Here is a 16,464-nt window from a genome sequence, read left to right on the forward strand (position 1 = left end):
TGTTATTGGGGTGCCTGTTTTCGATTATTTCGATTATTTTGAGTGGAATTCCTAGATGTAGAATTGCTAGAGTGGAATTGCTATATTCTATTTTAACTTTTTGAGGAACTATTAACACATACTATTTAAATAGAAGTAATGTATTGTGTTTAGACAATGATTTTATCATTCACAAAACATTACTAACTTTATAAATAGTTTTAAAAATAGTCAAATAGCTTCACAAATGCCAGATCAATAGGAATGATCACAGAGAAGATTTCCTGGAGCATGTGGTATTTGAACTAATTCTTGACAAACAGGAAGTTCTTTGATATCTGAAAACACAGGTGATATTCCAGAGGGAAGATCATGCCAATTTACTTTCCCAGACTGTTGTCCTATCCCACAAACTGGCTTACAAGATGCCATGCTCTTTCATGAATTAGTGCCCTTGTGCAAGCTGTTCCCTCTGTCTGTAAGGCTGCCCCCTCACCTCTTCTCTGCCTGGGTAATTAGTCATCCTCATGATCCAACTTATATATTATCTTTGACTTTTCAGGATGGAATTATATACCCCTCCCTGTGTGCTTGCAAGCGTTTTGCCTATAGTTTAATTTTAGTACTTGTGACATTGTATTTGGTTGTTTACTTGCTTTTCTGCCATACTAGATTGTGAACTCTTAAAAGGCAGAAGCTATGTTTAATCCATCCTCAATTACTTTTCTCTGTCAACTCACCCAATCCCAGGGTCCAAACTAGGAGTTGGTCTATGATAGACAGACACAATAATTACGGAAGAAATTGTGGAAGAAAATTCCCTAGATAGTTTCCAATGGGAAAGCAGTGGGAAAGACTCTCTCTCTCTCTCTCTCTCTCTCTCTCTCTCTCTCTCTTCCCACCCCCCTCCCTACTTGTCTATCTAAATTAAAGACGTTAAAACAGGATACCCTATCAGTTTTGTTTTCTTAGCACCCCTGGGTATCTCTATCGCAGGGAACAGTTTTTGACATTTACAGAACGAATGGGTATTCTTTTCATTTTAATTTAAAAAAGACATGTTGCCATACAATACTTTTGTTGCTGGAAAGGTCATAAAAACAAGTCTTTGACAGGGCAGTACAGCTCTCTCAATGCCAAGAATCACTGTTTAGATGCAAAGAAATGCTTATCAATAGAAAGGCTTACCAAAAACAGTTGGTATGTTTTGCACAGGACACGGCTCCCCACATACATTCTGTCCATTTTGTGGCTTTTATCCTTGAGTTTCTTCTACGTAAGTTGATGGAAACCAACCAGATTTTCAGTGTGGCATGTTCATCCTAGAATTTGTGTTGGTTGATATTCCATCATTAGCTTTGTCATAAGACAAAATAGAATTGATACCCCCAACTCTGGTGACTTTTTTATTTTTTCAAGTGGCTGTTTAGCATGGCATAGCTGAACATAAGTTTTAAAATCAAACTTTGGCTTCAAACTCTGGCCCTCCTACTTATCTCTATGTCTTTGAATAAATTATTTAACTTTCATAAGCGTTTGTTTCCTTGTAAGTAAACTGAAGATAATTATACTTACTTTTTGGGTTGATATAAGGATTCACAATAATATGTAAGTAAAATAACTAACAGTGTACTTAGTATATAATAAAATTCCACAAATATTAGGCCCCAAATTTCACAGCTAGGGATTTCAAGTTCATTTAATTTTTCCTCTGACATCAATCGTCTCAATGGATGAGATTGTTGAGTTCTTCTGAGAAATGTAGATTTTAAAAGGATAGGGGCGCCTGGGTGGCTCAGTCAGTTAAGCTGCCGACTGGGCTCAGGTCACGATCTCACTGTATGTGAGTTCGAGCCCCACATTGGGCTCTGTGCTGACAACTCAGAGCCTGGAGCCTCTTTCAGATTCTGTCTCCCTCTCTCTCTGCCCCTCCCCCACTCCCGCTCTGTCTCTCTTGCTCTCAAAAAATAAATGAACATTAAAAATGTTTAAAAAAATAAAAGGGCACGGAATTATAAATGCTACAAATTTTGCATTCTCTTTTCCAAATGACCTCTAGGCATATTATATTTCTTTCACAGTTAATCTCTGAATAAAGTCAAAATTGGTTTTTGATCTTCTTTTAGGAGCCAAGTGGTAGAAGTGAGGCCTCAAATGCCATTGCCTCAGATGCTGCACCAGCAGCACCTGATGACAAGAATGACAGCATGGATATATTGGAAGCGTCAACACAATCAGGTTTTTCTGCCAGCCACTCATCTCCTTCTAATAGTTCTGGGAGGGCTGCAAATGCTGACTTTGCCAGTGCCATCTGTAAGTATGTTAATATAATCTCCAAATGTTGCAGTCTGTTCACACATTGTAGTGTTTGACCACTGGTTCATTGGTTCATGATCCGAAAAGAATGAAATCATTCTTATATTCAGTTAACATAAATTCGGATGAATATATGCTTTAAAAAATATATTCTTCACTGAGTCTTTATGGCACCTAAATTTGAACTACAAGTACGTATGGGGCACCCGAGTGGCTCAGTCGGTTAATCTGACTTCAGCTCAGGTCATGATCTCACAGTTCATGGGTTCAAGCCCTGTGTCAGGCTCTGTGCTGATAGATCAGAGCCTGGAGCCTGCTTCGGATTCTGTGTCTCCCTCTCTCTCAAAAATAAATAAACATTGAAGAAAAAATAAACTACAAGTAAGTAATCGAGTACCTCATCTGGGTTTATTATTTTTTGGCAATCTAATTGTGGTAATTTGAAATACATTCATATTCAGAAAAGTACTTTAACTATCATGATTTGTGTTATCTGATGGTTTAGGAGTTACAGAAATGATAAATCCTGGATAAACAAAATACAATAAAGGAAAAGAAACTTTTCTATGCTGTGTCTTATTTGTGGAAACATTCAAGCATATTTGGTGTGTACACTAGTAATTTCTCTGAATATCTTACCTTTACTTCTTCACAGTGTATGCTGGGTTAGTGGAAGCACCTGAGAAATCACCTAAGCCACCATCTGAAGTCAACGTTAACCCACTATATGTGTCTCCTGCATGTAAAAAACCACTAATCCACATGTATGAAAAGGAATTCACTTCTGAGATCTGCTGTGGTTCTTTGTGGGGTATGTTTAGCTTCTTAAAACTGAGTTGTTCCTTTTTAAAGAATATATTTTTATCAATGTAGCAAACTTGTGAAAAATCATAGATGTTAAACACTTGTTTCTTATTACTAAACCATTATCAAGCAAATAAAACATATTTATTTATAGTAGTTCATTTGTTCCCTTTTTTTTACTGATTTATTTTCACTCAATTCAGTTTGATTTTTGATGCTTGAATTGGCAATCATCCCTACCCTTTTTATTAACTTTGTGTGTGTATGTATATATATATATAAATATGTATGTATATATATATATATATACACACACATACACATACATATTTAACTTATATGTAATTAATGTAATATTGGATTAGGCTATGATTATTTAAAAATTTGAGCTTAGTATTTTTTTAAAAATTTTTAAATGATTGTTTACTTTTAAGAGAGAGACAGAGTATGAGTGGGGGAGAGGCCAAGACAGAGGGAGACACAGAATCTGAAGCAGGCTCTAGGCTCTGGGATGTCAGCACAGAGCCCAACACAGGGCTTGAACTCATGAAGGGCAAGATCATGACCTGAGCCGAAGTCGGTCACTGACTGAACCACCCAGGCGCCCCTGAGCTTAGTATTTTTAATTTAGGGTAGTGTGTAGCATATAATACCTAATGAGATATTACAAGAAAGATTTCTTTACATTCTTGTTTTTAAATAATTTTGAGGATTGGGGCACATGGGTGGCTCAGTCAGTTAAGCGTCTAACTTTGGCTCAGGTCATGATCTCGTGGTTTGTGAGTTCCAGCCCTACATTAGGCTTGCTGCTGTCAGCACAGAACCCACTTCGGCTCCTCTGACCCCCCTCTTTCTGCCCCTCCCCTGCTTGTGCTCTCTCAAAAATAAATAAAAACAAGCAAATAAATAAATAAATAAATAAATAAATAAATAAATAAATAAAATAATTTTGAGGATTTGTAGAGAAAGTTCCTTTGATAAAGTCTTTTTTCAATGTTTCAAGTTTTTTTTTAAATTCTAGTTAGTTAACATGCACTGTAATACTAGTTTCAGGAGTAGAATTTAGTGATTCATCATTTAACATGTAACACCTAGTTCTCATCACAATAAATGCCCTCCTTACTACCTGTCCCTCATTTAGCCCATCACCCCGGGCAACCTCCCTTCCAGCAACCTCAGTTTGTTCTCTATACTTGAGAGTCTCTTTTATGGTTTGCCTCCTGTTATTTTTTTCTTTCCCTGTGTACATCTGTTTTGTTTCTTAAATTCCACATGTAAGTGAAATCATATGGTATTTGTCATTTTCTGACTGACTTATTTCACCTAGCATAATACTCTAGTTCCATCCACATCGTTGCAAATGAAAAGATTTCATTCTTTTTATGGTTGAGTAATATTCCATTGTATATATATACATCTTCTTTATCCATCAGTTTATCCATCAGTTGATGGACATTTGGGCTCTTTCCATAATTTGGCTATTGTTGATAATGCTGCTATAAACATTGAGGTGCATGTCCCCCTTCAAATCAGTATTTTTGTATCCTTTGGGTAAATACCTAGTAGTGCAATTACTGGGCCATAGGGTAGTTCTATTTTTAACTTTCTGAGGAATCTCCATACTGTTTTCCAGAGTGGCTGCACCAGTTTACCTTGCTACCAACAGTGTAAGAGGGTTCCCCTTTCACCATATCCTCACCAACATCTGTTGTTCCCTATGCTGTTCATTTTAATCATTCTGATAAGTGTGAGGTGATATCTCATTGTAGCTTTGATATGTATTTCCTTGATAATGAGTGATGTTGAGCATCTCTTCATGTGTATGTTAGCCATCTGGATGACCTTCAATAATGTCTTAATGATAGATTTTTTTCAATCCTTTGCTCCAGAATAATTATAACCATATTAATAAGGCTCAGACAATATTTTACTAAAGTTAGTCTGAATCATAAATGAAACAATAAATAAATGGAAAGAGGGAAGAAATTCAAAGTAAATTCCAACCTCTCACTTGCAATTTCATAGATTTTGCTTAATGTATGATTGAACATGGGACAGAATTTTAAATTAAAAATAGAGCAGTGTAGCAAACAGGGACAGAATTTTAAATTAAAAGTAGAGCAGTGTAGAAAACAGTATAGTTATATGGACTGAACAACTTGGAAAAAACCATGTTATCCTCAAAGCTAATATATTATGTCAGATAACAAGAAAGCAAAGTTTACTTCATTATCATTTCAGTCAGACAACTACCCAGAGATCTAGTTAGTGTCTCATTCATTTTTATAACTTGTGGTTTTATATTTTGAAAAATAAAAGATTATGGTCAAAATTGACTATATTTTCCCCTCTGTCTCTGATTCCCCTGTGGGAGGAGATGCAGTTCCTAAATCTGCCACAGGCCATTACTTAGAGAACTGGTAAAGGACAGAGTAGGAAGGTAAAAGCAGAGACACTTGCCTTTTCTCCTTATATCCTTGAAACACAAATAGTCTACAAGTAGAAGGAAGACACTGAAATACTCTCCATTGTATTACTTTGCTGAGTTTTTCCTGTGTATCAGGTTATGTGGGGAAAACTCCCACAATGGTTTGAAGTATATTCTAATTTAACTTAATCTTCCATTTCAGTCCTCTCATTCAGTCTTTAAACCGTGTTTATATTTGAATAAATAGAGCAAGTAGACAATAGAATGTAGAAATTTAGATAAATAAAAGTAAGAACTATAGGTTCTTAGGTATTTAGAAATGTAAGTTTTTAAATATTTGCATGAACACAGAATCACTCAATTTAAAAACAATTTGCATATAATTATTTTAAAAGCATTAAAACCTTTAGTTATAATTAGGAATGACAAATCAACTGAATTGAAGTTTTCATATGCAATAGACATCCTTAATGTTTAATGGTAATTTTCAAAACGGTTGATTAATTTTTCTAAAGTTTGGGACACTGCTAAAGGATGCTCAGATATTTATAAAGTTCTCCTTTTGAGATGCCACACCAGATACCCGCCAGTAGAATATTGCCAGAGGGTATTATCTTCTACATTTTAGTGTATTTCAGTGAAATTTGTTCTGTTGGTAGGCTTCACTGTTGCACAGTATGAGGTTAACATTAGCCTAAAGTGTTGTCAGTCATGTTTGCACAGATCAGCACACTGGAGTAGCAAAAGTACTAATATAAATTCAATTATAAAAAAATGTGATCTGAGCTAATATAGTACCTTTCTTTTTATATACAAACAGGAGTGAATTTGCTGTTGGGAACTCGATCTAATCTGTATCTGATGGACAGAAGTGGAAAGGCAGACATTACTAAACTCATAAAGCGAAGACCATTCCGTCAGATTCAAGTTGTAGAGCCACTCAATTTGCTGATTACCATCTCCGGTTTGTTTAAGAACTAAAATTAGCTAAGTAATTATGCAGATAAATTAGGTTCCAAACTAGGCTAAAGACTTTCTCAGGTGACAGTGTTCATAGGAAAGCACTTTAAATATAACCTTAAATTGGGACACCAAACTTTCCTACTTGTGTTTTCTTGTCTATTTACAGTTTGAACTAACTTCTGACTTTCCTTCTGTGTCTGGATATTTGCTGGTAATGCACCTAAGTCATTGATAAGAAAAAAACATGTCATTTACATCTTTCATGTATTTTCTGAGTAGCCACCTACAACCTTATGACTCACAATTTTACCCACCCATGTGTACATGACCACATTCATCATATACTTTTCTTGTGATTTGCCAGAAGTTAACAAAGAACAAACTGGACAATAATTGGATAAAAATGAAAGTGTTGCCCCTGGCACAGCCTTATCATGAGAGTCTTCAGATAGGATTAATTACAAGAACAGATACCCTAAGACCTCGACCTTATTCCCACATAGTAATTGAACTTCTTAATTTTGGTCAGTCAGAGCCTGAATCTCTGAATATGAGAGAGCAAGTAAACAGATGTTAATAATAATTGTCACTACTAAACAGTACTCAGTATTAGAAAAGCACTAGTATTAACGCCAACTGCAGGCAAAAGATGATTGACAAAAGGATAGGAAAAGTTAAAAAAATAGTTTGTAGAATAAAATGAAGCTAATTACAGCTATTTATGTGTTTGCATACTTCCTGTCTGTACCTAGTAGCTATGTGGCACATTAATTAATGATTATTTATTTTCCTAAAAATTATTAACTCATGCTTTAGGTTTTGGTTGGGGGCAAATCCTCTCTAGATATACTAAAGCTTCATGATTTTTTGATCATGTTTCATTTTCATTAATTTATAATTGCTTGAGGTACACAGATACAACATTTAGATTTTGAAAACATCTGGGTGGCCAAGAGACTGCACATCTGGAAAACCGATTTATTTATTTTTTATCCAACTTTAACCAAAATGTGCTCTTTTTAATGCTTAAGTTTCTCTCAAATGTAGATTATTTTTGCATCAAATAATACTGAGAACATCAGTGTAGAAAGATACCTAATTATTTAGAGTACAAATTTATTCTACCTCTTAAGAGTAGAATTGAAATAGACGTAGATGTCTGAATTCTAATGCTGCTTTAAAAAATGTCATGCAAAAACATATGTAAGATTAATCGCAAGGAAGAATCCTATTGTTGGGCCTAGAAATCTTATAAAAATAAACTATAAAAATGAATATGAAGTCACTATGTATACAAATAAATGTGTAATTTAATGGTCTTTTTTTCCTGAAGGAATTGTAAGAATTTGCTGGGATTTACAATTAGAAAATTAGCATTAAAGATAAACTGGATTGAGAAAAACATGATAAAACTTTAATTATTTTCTAAGTATGCTGGAAAGAAGGAGCACAAAAAGACCCTTCCCACTAGCCCCGAATGCCTAACAGTGAATATATCAGACATCCCTCTCATGCATACATACTACCAGGAACAGCTTCTGGGTCTCTGAATCCCAGAAAGATCATGACTTAGATAAAAGCCAAAACATGGATGGTAATTCTATTGCCTGCACCATGGCAGTCTTAATCTGTCCCAAAGATGTATTTTACATTTCTTCAGATAGGCAGATAGGTAGCTGGTAGACATTTTGACTATCTCTTGAAAGTGAGAGACTAAGAAAGACTTTTCTATCATATTTATAAATCCTGACGGGAAGAATCTAATATAGTGTAGTTTTTCTAAAAGTGCTTTTTACTTTAATGAGAAGATTTTGTTAAAAGGACAAAATACTGTTATTATTTTCTCTTTCTAATTTAAGAAAAAATAGACAGAATTGAAATACTGTTTCTTATCTATCAGGCCATAAGAACAGACTTAGGGTGTATCATTTGACCTGGTTGAGGAACAAGATTTTGAATGATGATCCTGATAGTAAAAGAAGACAAGAGGAGATGCTAAAGACAGAAGAAGCCTGCAAAGCTATTGATAAACTGACAGGTTGTGAACACTTCAGTGTCCGTAAGTCTCTTTTCATGTTTACTATAGCTATATAAAGTTTGCTTTCCTTCATTTAGTAAAGTACATTGGGGGTGCCTGGGTTGCTCAGTTGGTTGGGCATCCAACTTTGTCTCAGGTCATGATCTCACGGTTCGTGGGTTTGAGCTCTGTGTTGGGCTCTTTGCTGAAATCTCAGAGCCTGGAGCCTACTTTGGATTTTGTATCTCCCTCTCTCTCTGCACCCCCTCCACTCATGCTCTGTCTCTCTCTCTCAAAATAAACATTAAAAAATTTTAAAAATGAATGTTTTTAATGGATCTGCGATACCTGTATGGAGATTCATATGATATTATCTTTCTTTGGAAAAGCAATAAAATAGAATCGCATAATAATTCCACTTTTTTAATTGGAAAATTTATCTTAATAATGACTAGGAAACTTTGCAATGAGTAGAAAAGAAAATTCCTCTGTGGTCTGCTGGTTCTTGCTTCCACTATCAATATTCATGAATATAATTGCTAAATATTTTTCTGTTAGATTGTTTTCATTTGTCCTATCTCTTTACAACTATCCACTGCAAAATGAGGTAACAACTCCAGGGTCTCAGAATCCTGCTCTCATCTGTCAACAATTAGACAGTTATAATATCCCATTCTGTTCTATTTCTGAAGCAGATCTCTCAGCCTTTGTTTTCTTCCTTTCCTTTTCATTAATTACCCCTTCAGACAGAACTAGTGACATAGATAAAAGGTAGCTGGAATTACATGATATTTTAACAGGGTGTTGCTATCCTGACTGACCATTTCTGTTCTGTATATAAAGAGGCTTTTCCAGAATAGTTTTCCATATGTGTTTATATAAGTACACATACACCATTAAAGGGAGAAATGAGTACCCAGACAAACTAGGCATTAAATAACTTTTTTCTAGTTTTATGTATCACTACTCTCCTCCAAATCATATTGTATGTATTTAGTAGCCAAAGGTGAAAGAGATCCCAAGATGTTAAACAAAGGGTTTGTATAGCAGAACTGCCTCCTATTAACTTGTAAATTTTTTAGTTCAACAAGAGAGAGTTTACAATAATCAATTACAAGAACATCTTGCAAATCTGTGTTCTTGGTGAGTAGATGGATTAGTTAAGGCGTTTTTTTCCTGGCTGAACCCATGACAACCCTCCCATAACAACTAAAAGCCTTTGTCTTATTGACATGTGAATATAGGAGGACAGCCATGTACTCATATTTGCATGGCATTTTCATAGCCTTTCAAGATCCATAAAATAATGTACTGACACCAATTACTGCCATATACTAAAATTATAGGAAGTGTTTGCTTAACAGAGAATTTCTTTGCTTGTTGGGGGTATATTAATCATGCTTCTTTAGCCTACTTGGGTGTAGAAAAGAAAAAGTAACAACCAGAGTCAGAGAGAGAGAGAGCGAGAGTGAGAGCAAGACCAAGAGGGGGGGGGGGCAGGTATGAATAAGAGAAGGGGGGAGAAGCCTTATATTTTGTCTCTGATGAAGTCTGACTAGAAAGGACAGAAACAATGTTCTAAACAAGGAAAAAGGGTTTTAACACAAAATATAAATCTAGGAAGTAGGACAACATATTCCATAAGAATTAGAAGGTCTGAAAGAAAGCATATATTTTTTATTCATTTCTCTTTTTTTAAAGCAGCTGTATTGAAATAATTTACATACCATAAAATTTACCCATTTAGAAGTGTACAATCAATGGTTTTTAGTATGCTTGTAGAGTTTTTTGACCATTTTCATTATCTCAAAATAACCCCCATAGCCATTAGCAATCACTCCACATTCCATCTCTCTTACATTAACCTTATTCTCCTCAGAGTCCTAAATAATCACTGATCTACTTTCTTCTGCTATAACTTTTTCTTTTCTGAACAATCTATTTAAATGGAATCATATATTATATAGTCTTTTGTGACAGGCTTCTGTCACGTAGTATAATGTTTTCAAGGTTCATGCATGCTGTAGCCTGTATAACTTGTATCAATATTTATTATTTTTATTACTGAATAGTGTTGCATTGTATAGATATACCTTTTGTTCATATTATTTTTGCACATCCATTATTTATACATTTATACTCTTTACAAATTAATGTGGATTAATACACGAAATGTATTAACCTGTCATACATGTGTCTGTACATGGGAATGCATGTTTTATATTCTCTTGGATGGTACTGCCAGACTGTTTTTCAAAGTGGCTCCACCATTTTACATTGCCGTAAGTATGGAGGCTCCATTTTTTCTTCATCTTTACCAACACTTGTAGATGTCTGTCTTTTGATTCTAGCCATCCAAGTGAAGTGGTATCTCATTGTAGTTTTGATTTGTGTTCCCCTGATAACTAATGTTGTCATGTATGTATGTATTTATTTATTTATTTACTTATTGTTGTTGAGTTGTAAGCATTCTTTATATATTCTGGATCCTAGGCCCTTATCAGATATATGAATTTCAAATATTTTATCCCATTTCATAGGTTATCTTTTCACTTTCTTGATAGTGTTTTTTTGATGCCCCCAAATTTTAATTTGGATAAAACTCAATTTATCTATTTTTTTCTTTTGTTTCTTATGCTTTTGGTGTCAAATATAAAAATCCATTTCCATGAAGATTTATTCCAATATTTACTACTCAGAGTTTTATAGTTTTAGCTCTTACATTTAGGTTGTTGATCCCTTCTGAATTAATTTTTGCATATGGTGTGAGGTAATGGGTCCAACTTCTTCTTTTGTATGTGGATATTCAGTTGTCCTGGTAGCATTTGTTGAAGAGAATATTCTTTCCCAATTGAATGGATAGGACACCATTGACCATAGATATATGGGTTTAGTTATAGACTCCAAATTCTACTCTGTTGATCTATATGCCTATGCCTATCTCAGTACTACACTGTTCTGATTACTGTAGCTTGTAGTAAGTTTTGAAATTGTGAAGTATGAGTCATTCAACTTTGTTTTCCTTTTGCAAGATTGTTCTGGCTATTCAAGGACTCTTCTAATACCATGAATTTTAGGATCAGCATTTCCATTTCTGCAAAAGAGACTATTGATATTTTAGTAGCAATTAAATTTAGTCCATAGATCACTTTAGATAGTACTGTCCACTTTTTAAAATATTTACATTTTTATTATTTATTTATTTAGTGACTTAAAACAACAGTAATTTATTATTTCTGATAAGTCTGTGAGTTGAACAAGGCTCAGCTGGATTTTTTTGAATATAGTTGACAATATAATATCAAATTAGCTTCAGGTGTACAACATATTGCTTCAACTTCTCTGCATGTGATGCTGTGTTCACCACAAATGTAGCTACCATCCGTCACCATACAATGTTATTACAATATCGTTGACTATGTTCCCTATGTTTTGCCTTTTATTTCCATGACTTATTCATTCCCTAACTGGAGGCCTTTATCCCCCACTCCCCTACACCAACTTTGCCCATCCCCTGACTGCCTTCCCTCTGGCAACCATCAGTTTGTTGTCTGTATTTATAGGTCTGATTCTGATTTTTGTTTGTTTATTCCTTTTTTTTTTAGATTCCACATATGAGTGAAGTCATACAGTCTTTGTCTTTCTCAGTCTGACTTATTTCACTTAGCAGAATATCTTCTAGGTCCATCCATGTATTGCCCTTTAAGAATGTTAAGTCTACCCATCCATGAACAAAAAGTCTTTCCGTTTATTTAGGTCTCCTTTAATTTCTTTCAGCAATGTTCTGTAGTTTTCAGCGTACAATTTAGAGTACTCTTAAAGTCTAATGCATATACTTTATAAAACTATATAGTTAGTTTTGTCACCTTTTGGGGGGCATCAAATTGTAACTAAAAAGCTTTTCTAATATATATAATCTGTGCTTATATTGTGGTTATAACATTCTTAATGACCAATAAAAATACCTGAGTGTTCTTGTAAACTCTGTGGCATTGTTACTTCTTTGTGTTTTATCATTGTAGTCCAACATGAAGAAACAACATATATTGCAATTGCTTTGAAGTCATCAATTCACCTTTATGCATGGGCACCAAAGTCCTTCGATGAAAGTACTGCTATTAAAGTAAGTGGTCTCCATTTTCTTTAGATCATATGGTTTTTCTTTTGAGAAATTGTAAACACAACAATATTTTGAAATATACTGGCAGAAATATATACCATTCTTCTACAGTTAATGTAATTTGACTATACCATGTGAATAATTATCATTTAACCCTTTTTTAGATAATTCACAGGTGCCACACAGCAAGGGAGAGTATGAGAGAAATCCCTGACCCCTCCCCTTAGAGGACTACCCTACCAGCTCCTCTTTCCCAATTCCTGTAGTCAACATGAAGACTTTTTCTTCTAGAGCCCCAAACACAGGCTTTGGGTGCCACCCCAATGACTTGAAGCTGAGAAATTCCCTGTTCTCTCTTAGTGGGGGGTGGAGAGCAGAGGGAAGGTGAGGAAAGGTGTGGCAATGGTAGAGGGGAGAGCCCCACTGAAAGAGGAATGAGGGAAGAGAAAGCCTTTGCTCTAATTACCAGGGCTACAAGGATGGGGGTGGTGAGAAAAGGGTGGGTCTATATCTCATCCACGCTGGAACTCTAAACACATTTCTCTCCAGAACTATTGCAAGGAATGGTGGTTAGGCTTATTTGGATTACCAGTAATATTTCCACCCTTATTATGGTTTAACTGAACTTCTATGGATCAGTCTCTTAAGGTAACCAGTTGGTGTCCCAAACAACTAAGTCACTAATGATTTTTTAATCACATCTCATAAACTGGGGACTCTTTATGTTTATTAGTTTTTAATAATACTCCAGAATTCTGTGAAATAGGATTATTTTGTGCTTATTCTGTAGCAGTGAGGACTGATTAATGAACTTGGAGCATTATATACAGCCCCAATAACTCCTAATCTGGAGTGAACATCAGAATCATCTGCAACATTTGTTAAAAGTTTAGATCTCAGACCCAACCCCAGGCTGAATTAGTAGGTCTGGAGTAGGGCCTGGGAATCTGTATTTTTAGCAAATGTTTCAGGTGACTTTGAACTAGTTGGTCCATGCACAAGTTTTTACAAAGCACTGATTAAGGACACATCATGATAGACTCCAACAAGGTATTTATTAAATAATTTTGTATCTAAGGTCAGGATCTGTTTACATGGTATATTTTCGAGGCCAAAACATCACATGTATTCAATAAGATGGGCTAATTTCTATAACTGCCTCTTAATGTCTATTTGAATAATAAGTATGTTATTTTGTAAATAGCACAGACTACTATATTAGACAGTCTGTGTCTGCCCTGGCAGGTCTGATCTGATCTCCCTAAATTGGGCCTTGGATCAGCTGTCAGTATTTGGATATGGGTTTGTTCTTGGCTGTCTGCTGATTGGTCAGAGCTGCCTGATATGGAGCTGGAAAACAAAGAAGATAAGTACCAACAGTCTGTCTAGCCTGATATACAGTTTCTGGTCAAAGTCCTCCCTCTAGTTCTTGAATCTCACCTCATGACTACAGTATGGTGAATCCTGTGATGCCCAGTCTTCTCCTGTGACCTGAACTTGGCAATGAATCCTGTTTGGCTTTTTGTTTTCCTTGGATTAGGAATCATAGGAGCCTAGAGTACATCCATTCTATGGTAGGTTAACATGTCTGGCCTTTTTCATTCCCTACCAAGTATGCATTGATCAATCAGCAGACTCCGAAGGAGACTACATGTCCTATGAAGCCTATATACGAATACTGGCAAAAATACAGGCAGCTGATCCAGCGAACCGGTTTAAGAGACCAGATGAGCTCCTTCATCTGCTGAAACTCAAGGCAAGGAATTTAAAGACAGAAAAAAGAGTGAAAAGAGTGCAGGCCATACAAGGTTCTTATAATCATTGGAGATTTGGCCTCTGAAGGAAAACTCAAAATTTAAAACCTCAATATAATTATGTTCTTGTTATAGTAATAGACCTAAGAAAAATTGATAATACATAGGTCTCTAAATGCATTATATAATTTTAGAAATCAACCAGGATTTTATAAACATTTTAAACAAGAGCATGGGAACATTTACCTTAGTCAGAGTGTCATTTTTGGCCTTTCAGCCATATTTGGTTTTATATCTACAGGTGTTTCCAACAGTTGGTCATAAGCCAGTGACAGTTGACCTGGCTATTGGTTCTGAAAAAAGACTAAAGATTTTCTTCAGCTCAGCAGATGGATATCACATCATTGATGCAGAATCTGAGGTTATGTCTGATGTGACTCTGCCAAATAACGTAAGATCCCTAGAAATTGTACACCACAATTTGAGTTTTTCTAACAGTCAAAACTCTTAAAGATTTAAAAATATGATTATGAATATCTATACTGGAGCTGAAACCTAAAAGATAAGTATAGAGTACCAGAAAGTAGTAATGGATAAACAGAAATCACTAATGGCTTCTTAGCCACACAGCTGAGTCTGTTTATTCTTCAGATATATTTTGTCTTGCACAGTGTTTTTGTTTGTTTTTAAATGAATAGAGTTTACACTTAAAAATCTGGACTTCCATTGATAAACCAAAAGGTCTTATAACATCTGGCTCTCATTACTATCTGGCCATTATCAACTGGAAATTATTCCTCTCTGGCCCCTTTTATTTTATTTTTATTTTTTTATGGCTGCCCCCTTTTAGATGGAATATATATACAATCATTGCCTATCCATCCACCTTTATGTATTTATAATAACTAGCCCTAGTAGATGTATGAGTTTGCAATCTTTGCTTTTAGTCCTTCTGTACCCCATAATACATTTTTAACTTTTATTTATTTTTGGGACAGAGAGAGACAGAGCATGAACGGGGGAGGGGCAGAGAGAGAGGGAGACACAGAATCGGAAACAGGCTCCAGGCTCTGAGCCATCAGCCCAGAGCCTGACGCGGGGCTCGAACTCACAGACCGCGAGATCGTGACCTGGCTGAAGTCGGATGCTTAACCGACTGCGCCACCCAGGCGCCCCCATAATACATTTTTAAACAGATTCTTTAAAAATACAGCACTATTGCAACATTATTATATGTACCCTCTTTCATTATCCAAATCCTAGTGCTTTAACTGTGGCATATAGCAAATTATCATAGTGTTCTCTTATATAGTATCAATTATAGTTAGAATTTCTGATCAAAGAATTCAGCAGTTTAAAAGATAATGTACTTCAACTCTTAACTCTTAAATAATTATAAGTAATGAGACTATGGGGAAATATCTAAAATATGGATAATTGTAAAAATACCATACACATAATTTATAGAGTTCGAACATAATACCCCCCCACACATGCACCATACAAAATATGATTCTGAGTGTCTCAAATTTGATGGTAGCAGTGATGTTTGCTTTATTGAAAATTATGTCTTTTTTAAAAAGGGCTGAAACAACAAATCTCTGCTTCACCCTTTTTTAATTCCCCAGTTTGTTGACAACTAAAATTTTAGCAGTTTAGCATTATATAAAAGTCCAGGAGAAAACTTGTTTGTACTTTTAAGTCTCTGTAGTAATATGATATTTTACATAGCTTTCAGAATTGTCTCATACATCTCTGAAAAATTACATAGAGCAATTGTCAGATCACTAGTGGAGACATTTAAAAAAAACATGTTGGTCATATTAACAATCTAATTAGCTGATCACTCAGTTGTCACCTATGAGTATATAGAAACCACCCTGTTTATAATGTAGAAAGTATTGAACCAAGCCCAGCCAAAGTCACTTAGATATGAGTTCAGATTAATATTAATGTAAGTATTATAGTACTTGTCAGTTGGAATGTCTTCCATAGCTTCCTGAATCTTTTTTTATGACATGGCAGATAGCCTTCATTTTGAAGCCAGTGCCATATTAAACATTGCAATATTGGTCCAAGTTTA

General features: G+C 35.1%; 1 protein-coding gene across 1 annotated transcript in view; it reads left to right on the forward strand.

The window, feature by feature from the left end:
• The window catches only part of NRK (Nik related kinase), a 158,945-nt gene that overhangs the window by 132,263 nt on the left and 10,218 nt on the right, over nt 1-16,464 (forward strand). Inside the window, exons 20-26 of the mRNA XM_047843920.1 lie at nt 2,106-2,292; nt 2,951-3,106; nt 6,348-6,491; nt 8,391-8,549; nt 12,530-12,634; nt 14,241-14,383; nt 14,683-14,832. Of these exons, the coding sequence (XP_047699876.1) occupies nt 2,106-2,292; nt 2,951-3,106; nt 6,348-6,491; nt 8,391-8,549; nt 12,530-12,634; nt 14,241-14,383; nt 14,683-14,832 (1,044 nt within the window). The remainder of the gene's footprint in view (nt 1-2,105; nt 2,293-2,950; nt 3,107-6,347; nt 6,492-8,390; nt 8,550-12,529; nt 12,635-14,240; nt 14,384-14,682; nt 14,833-16,464) is intronic.

This window comes from Prionailurus viverrinus, chromosome X, assembly GCF_022837055.1.
Source record: "Prionailurus viverrinus isolate Anna chromosome X, UM_Priviv_1.0, whole genome shotgun sequence".
Classification (NCBI taxonomy): domain Eukaryota; kingdom Metazoa; phylum Chordata; class Mammalia; order Carnivora; family Felidae; genus Prionailurus; species Prionailurus viverrinus.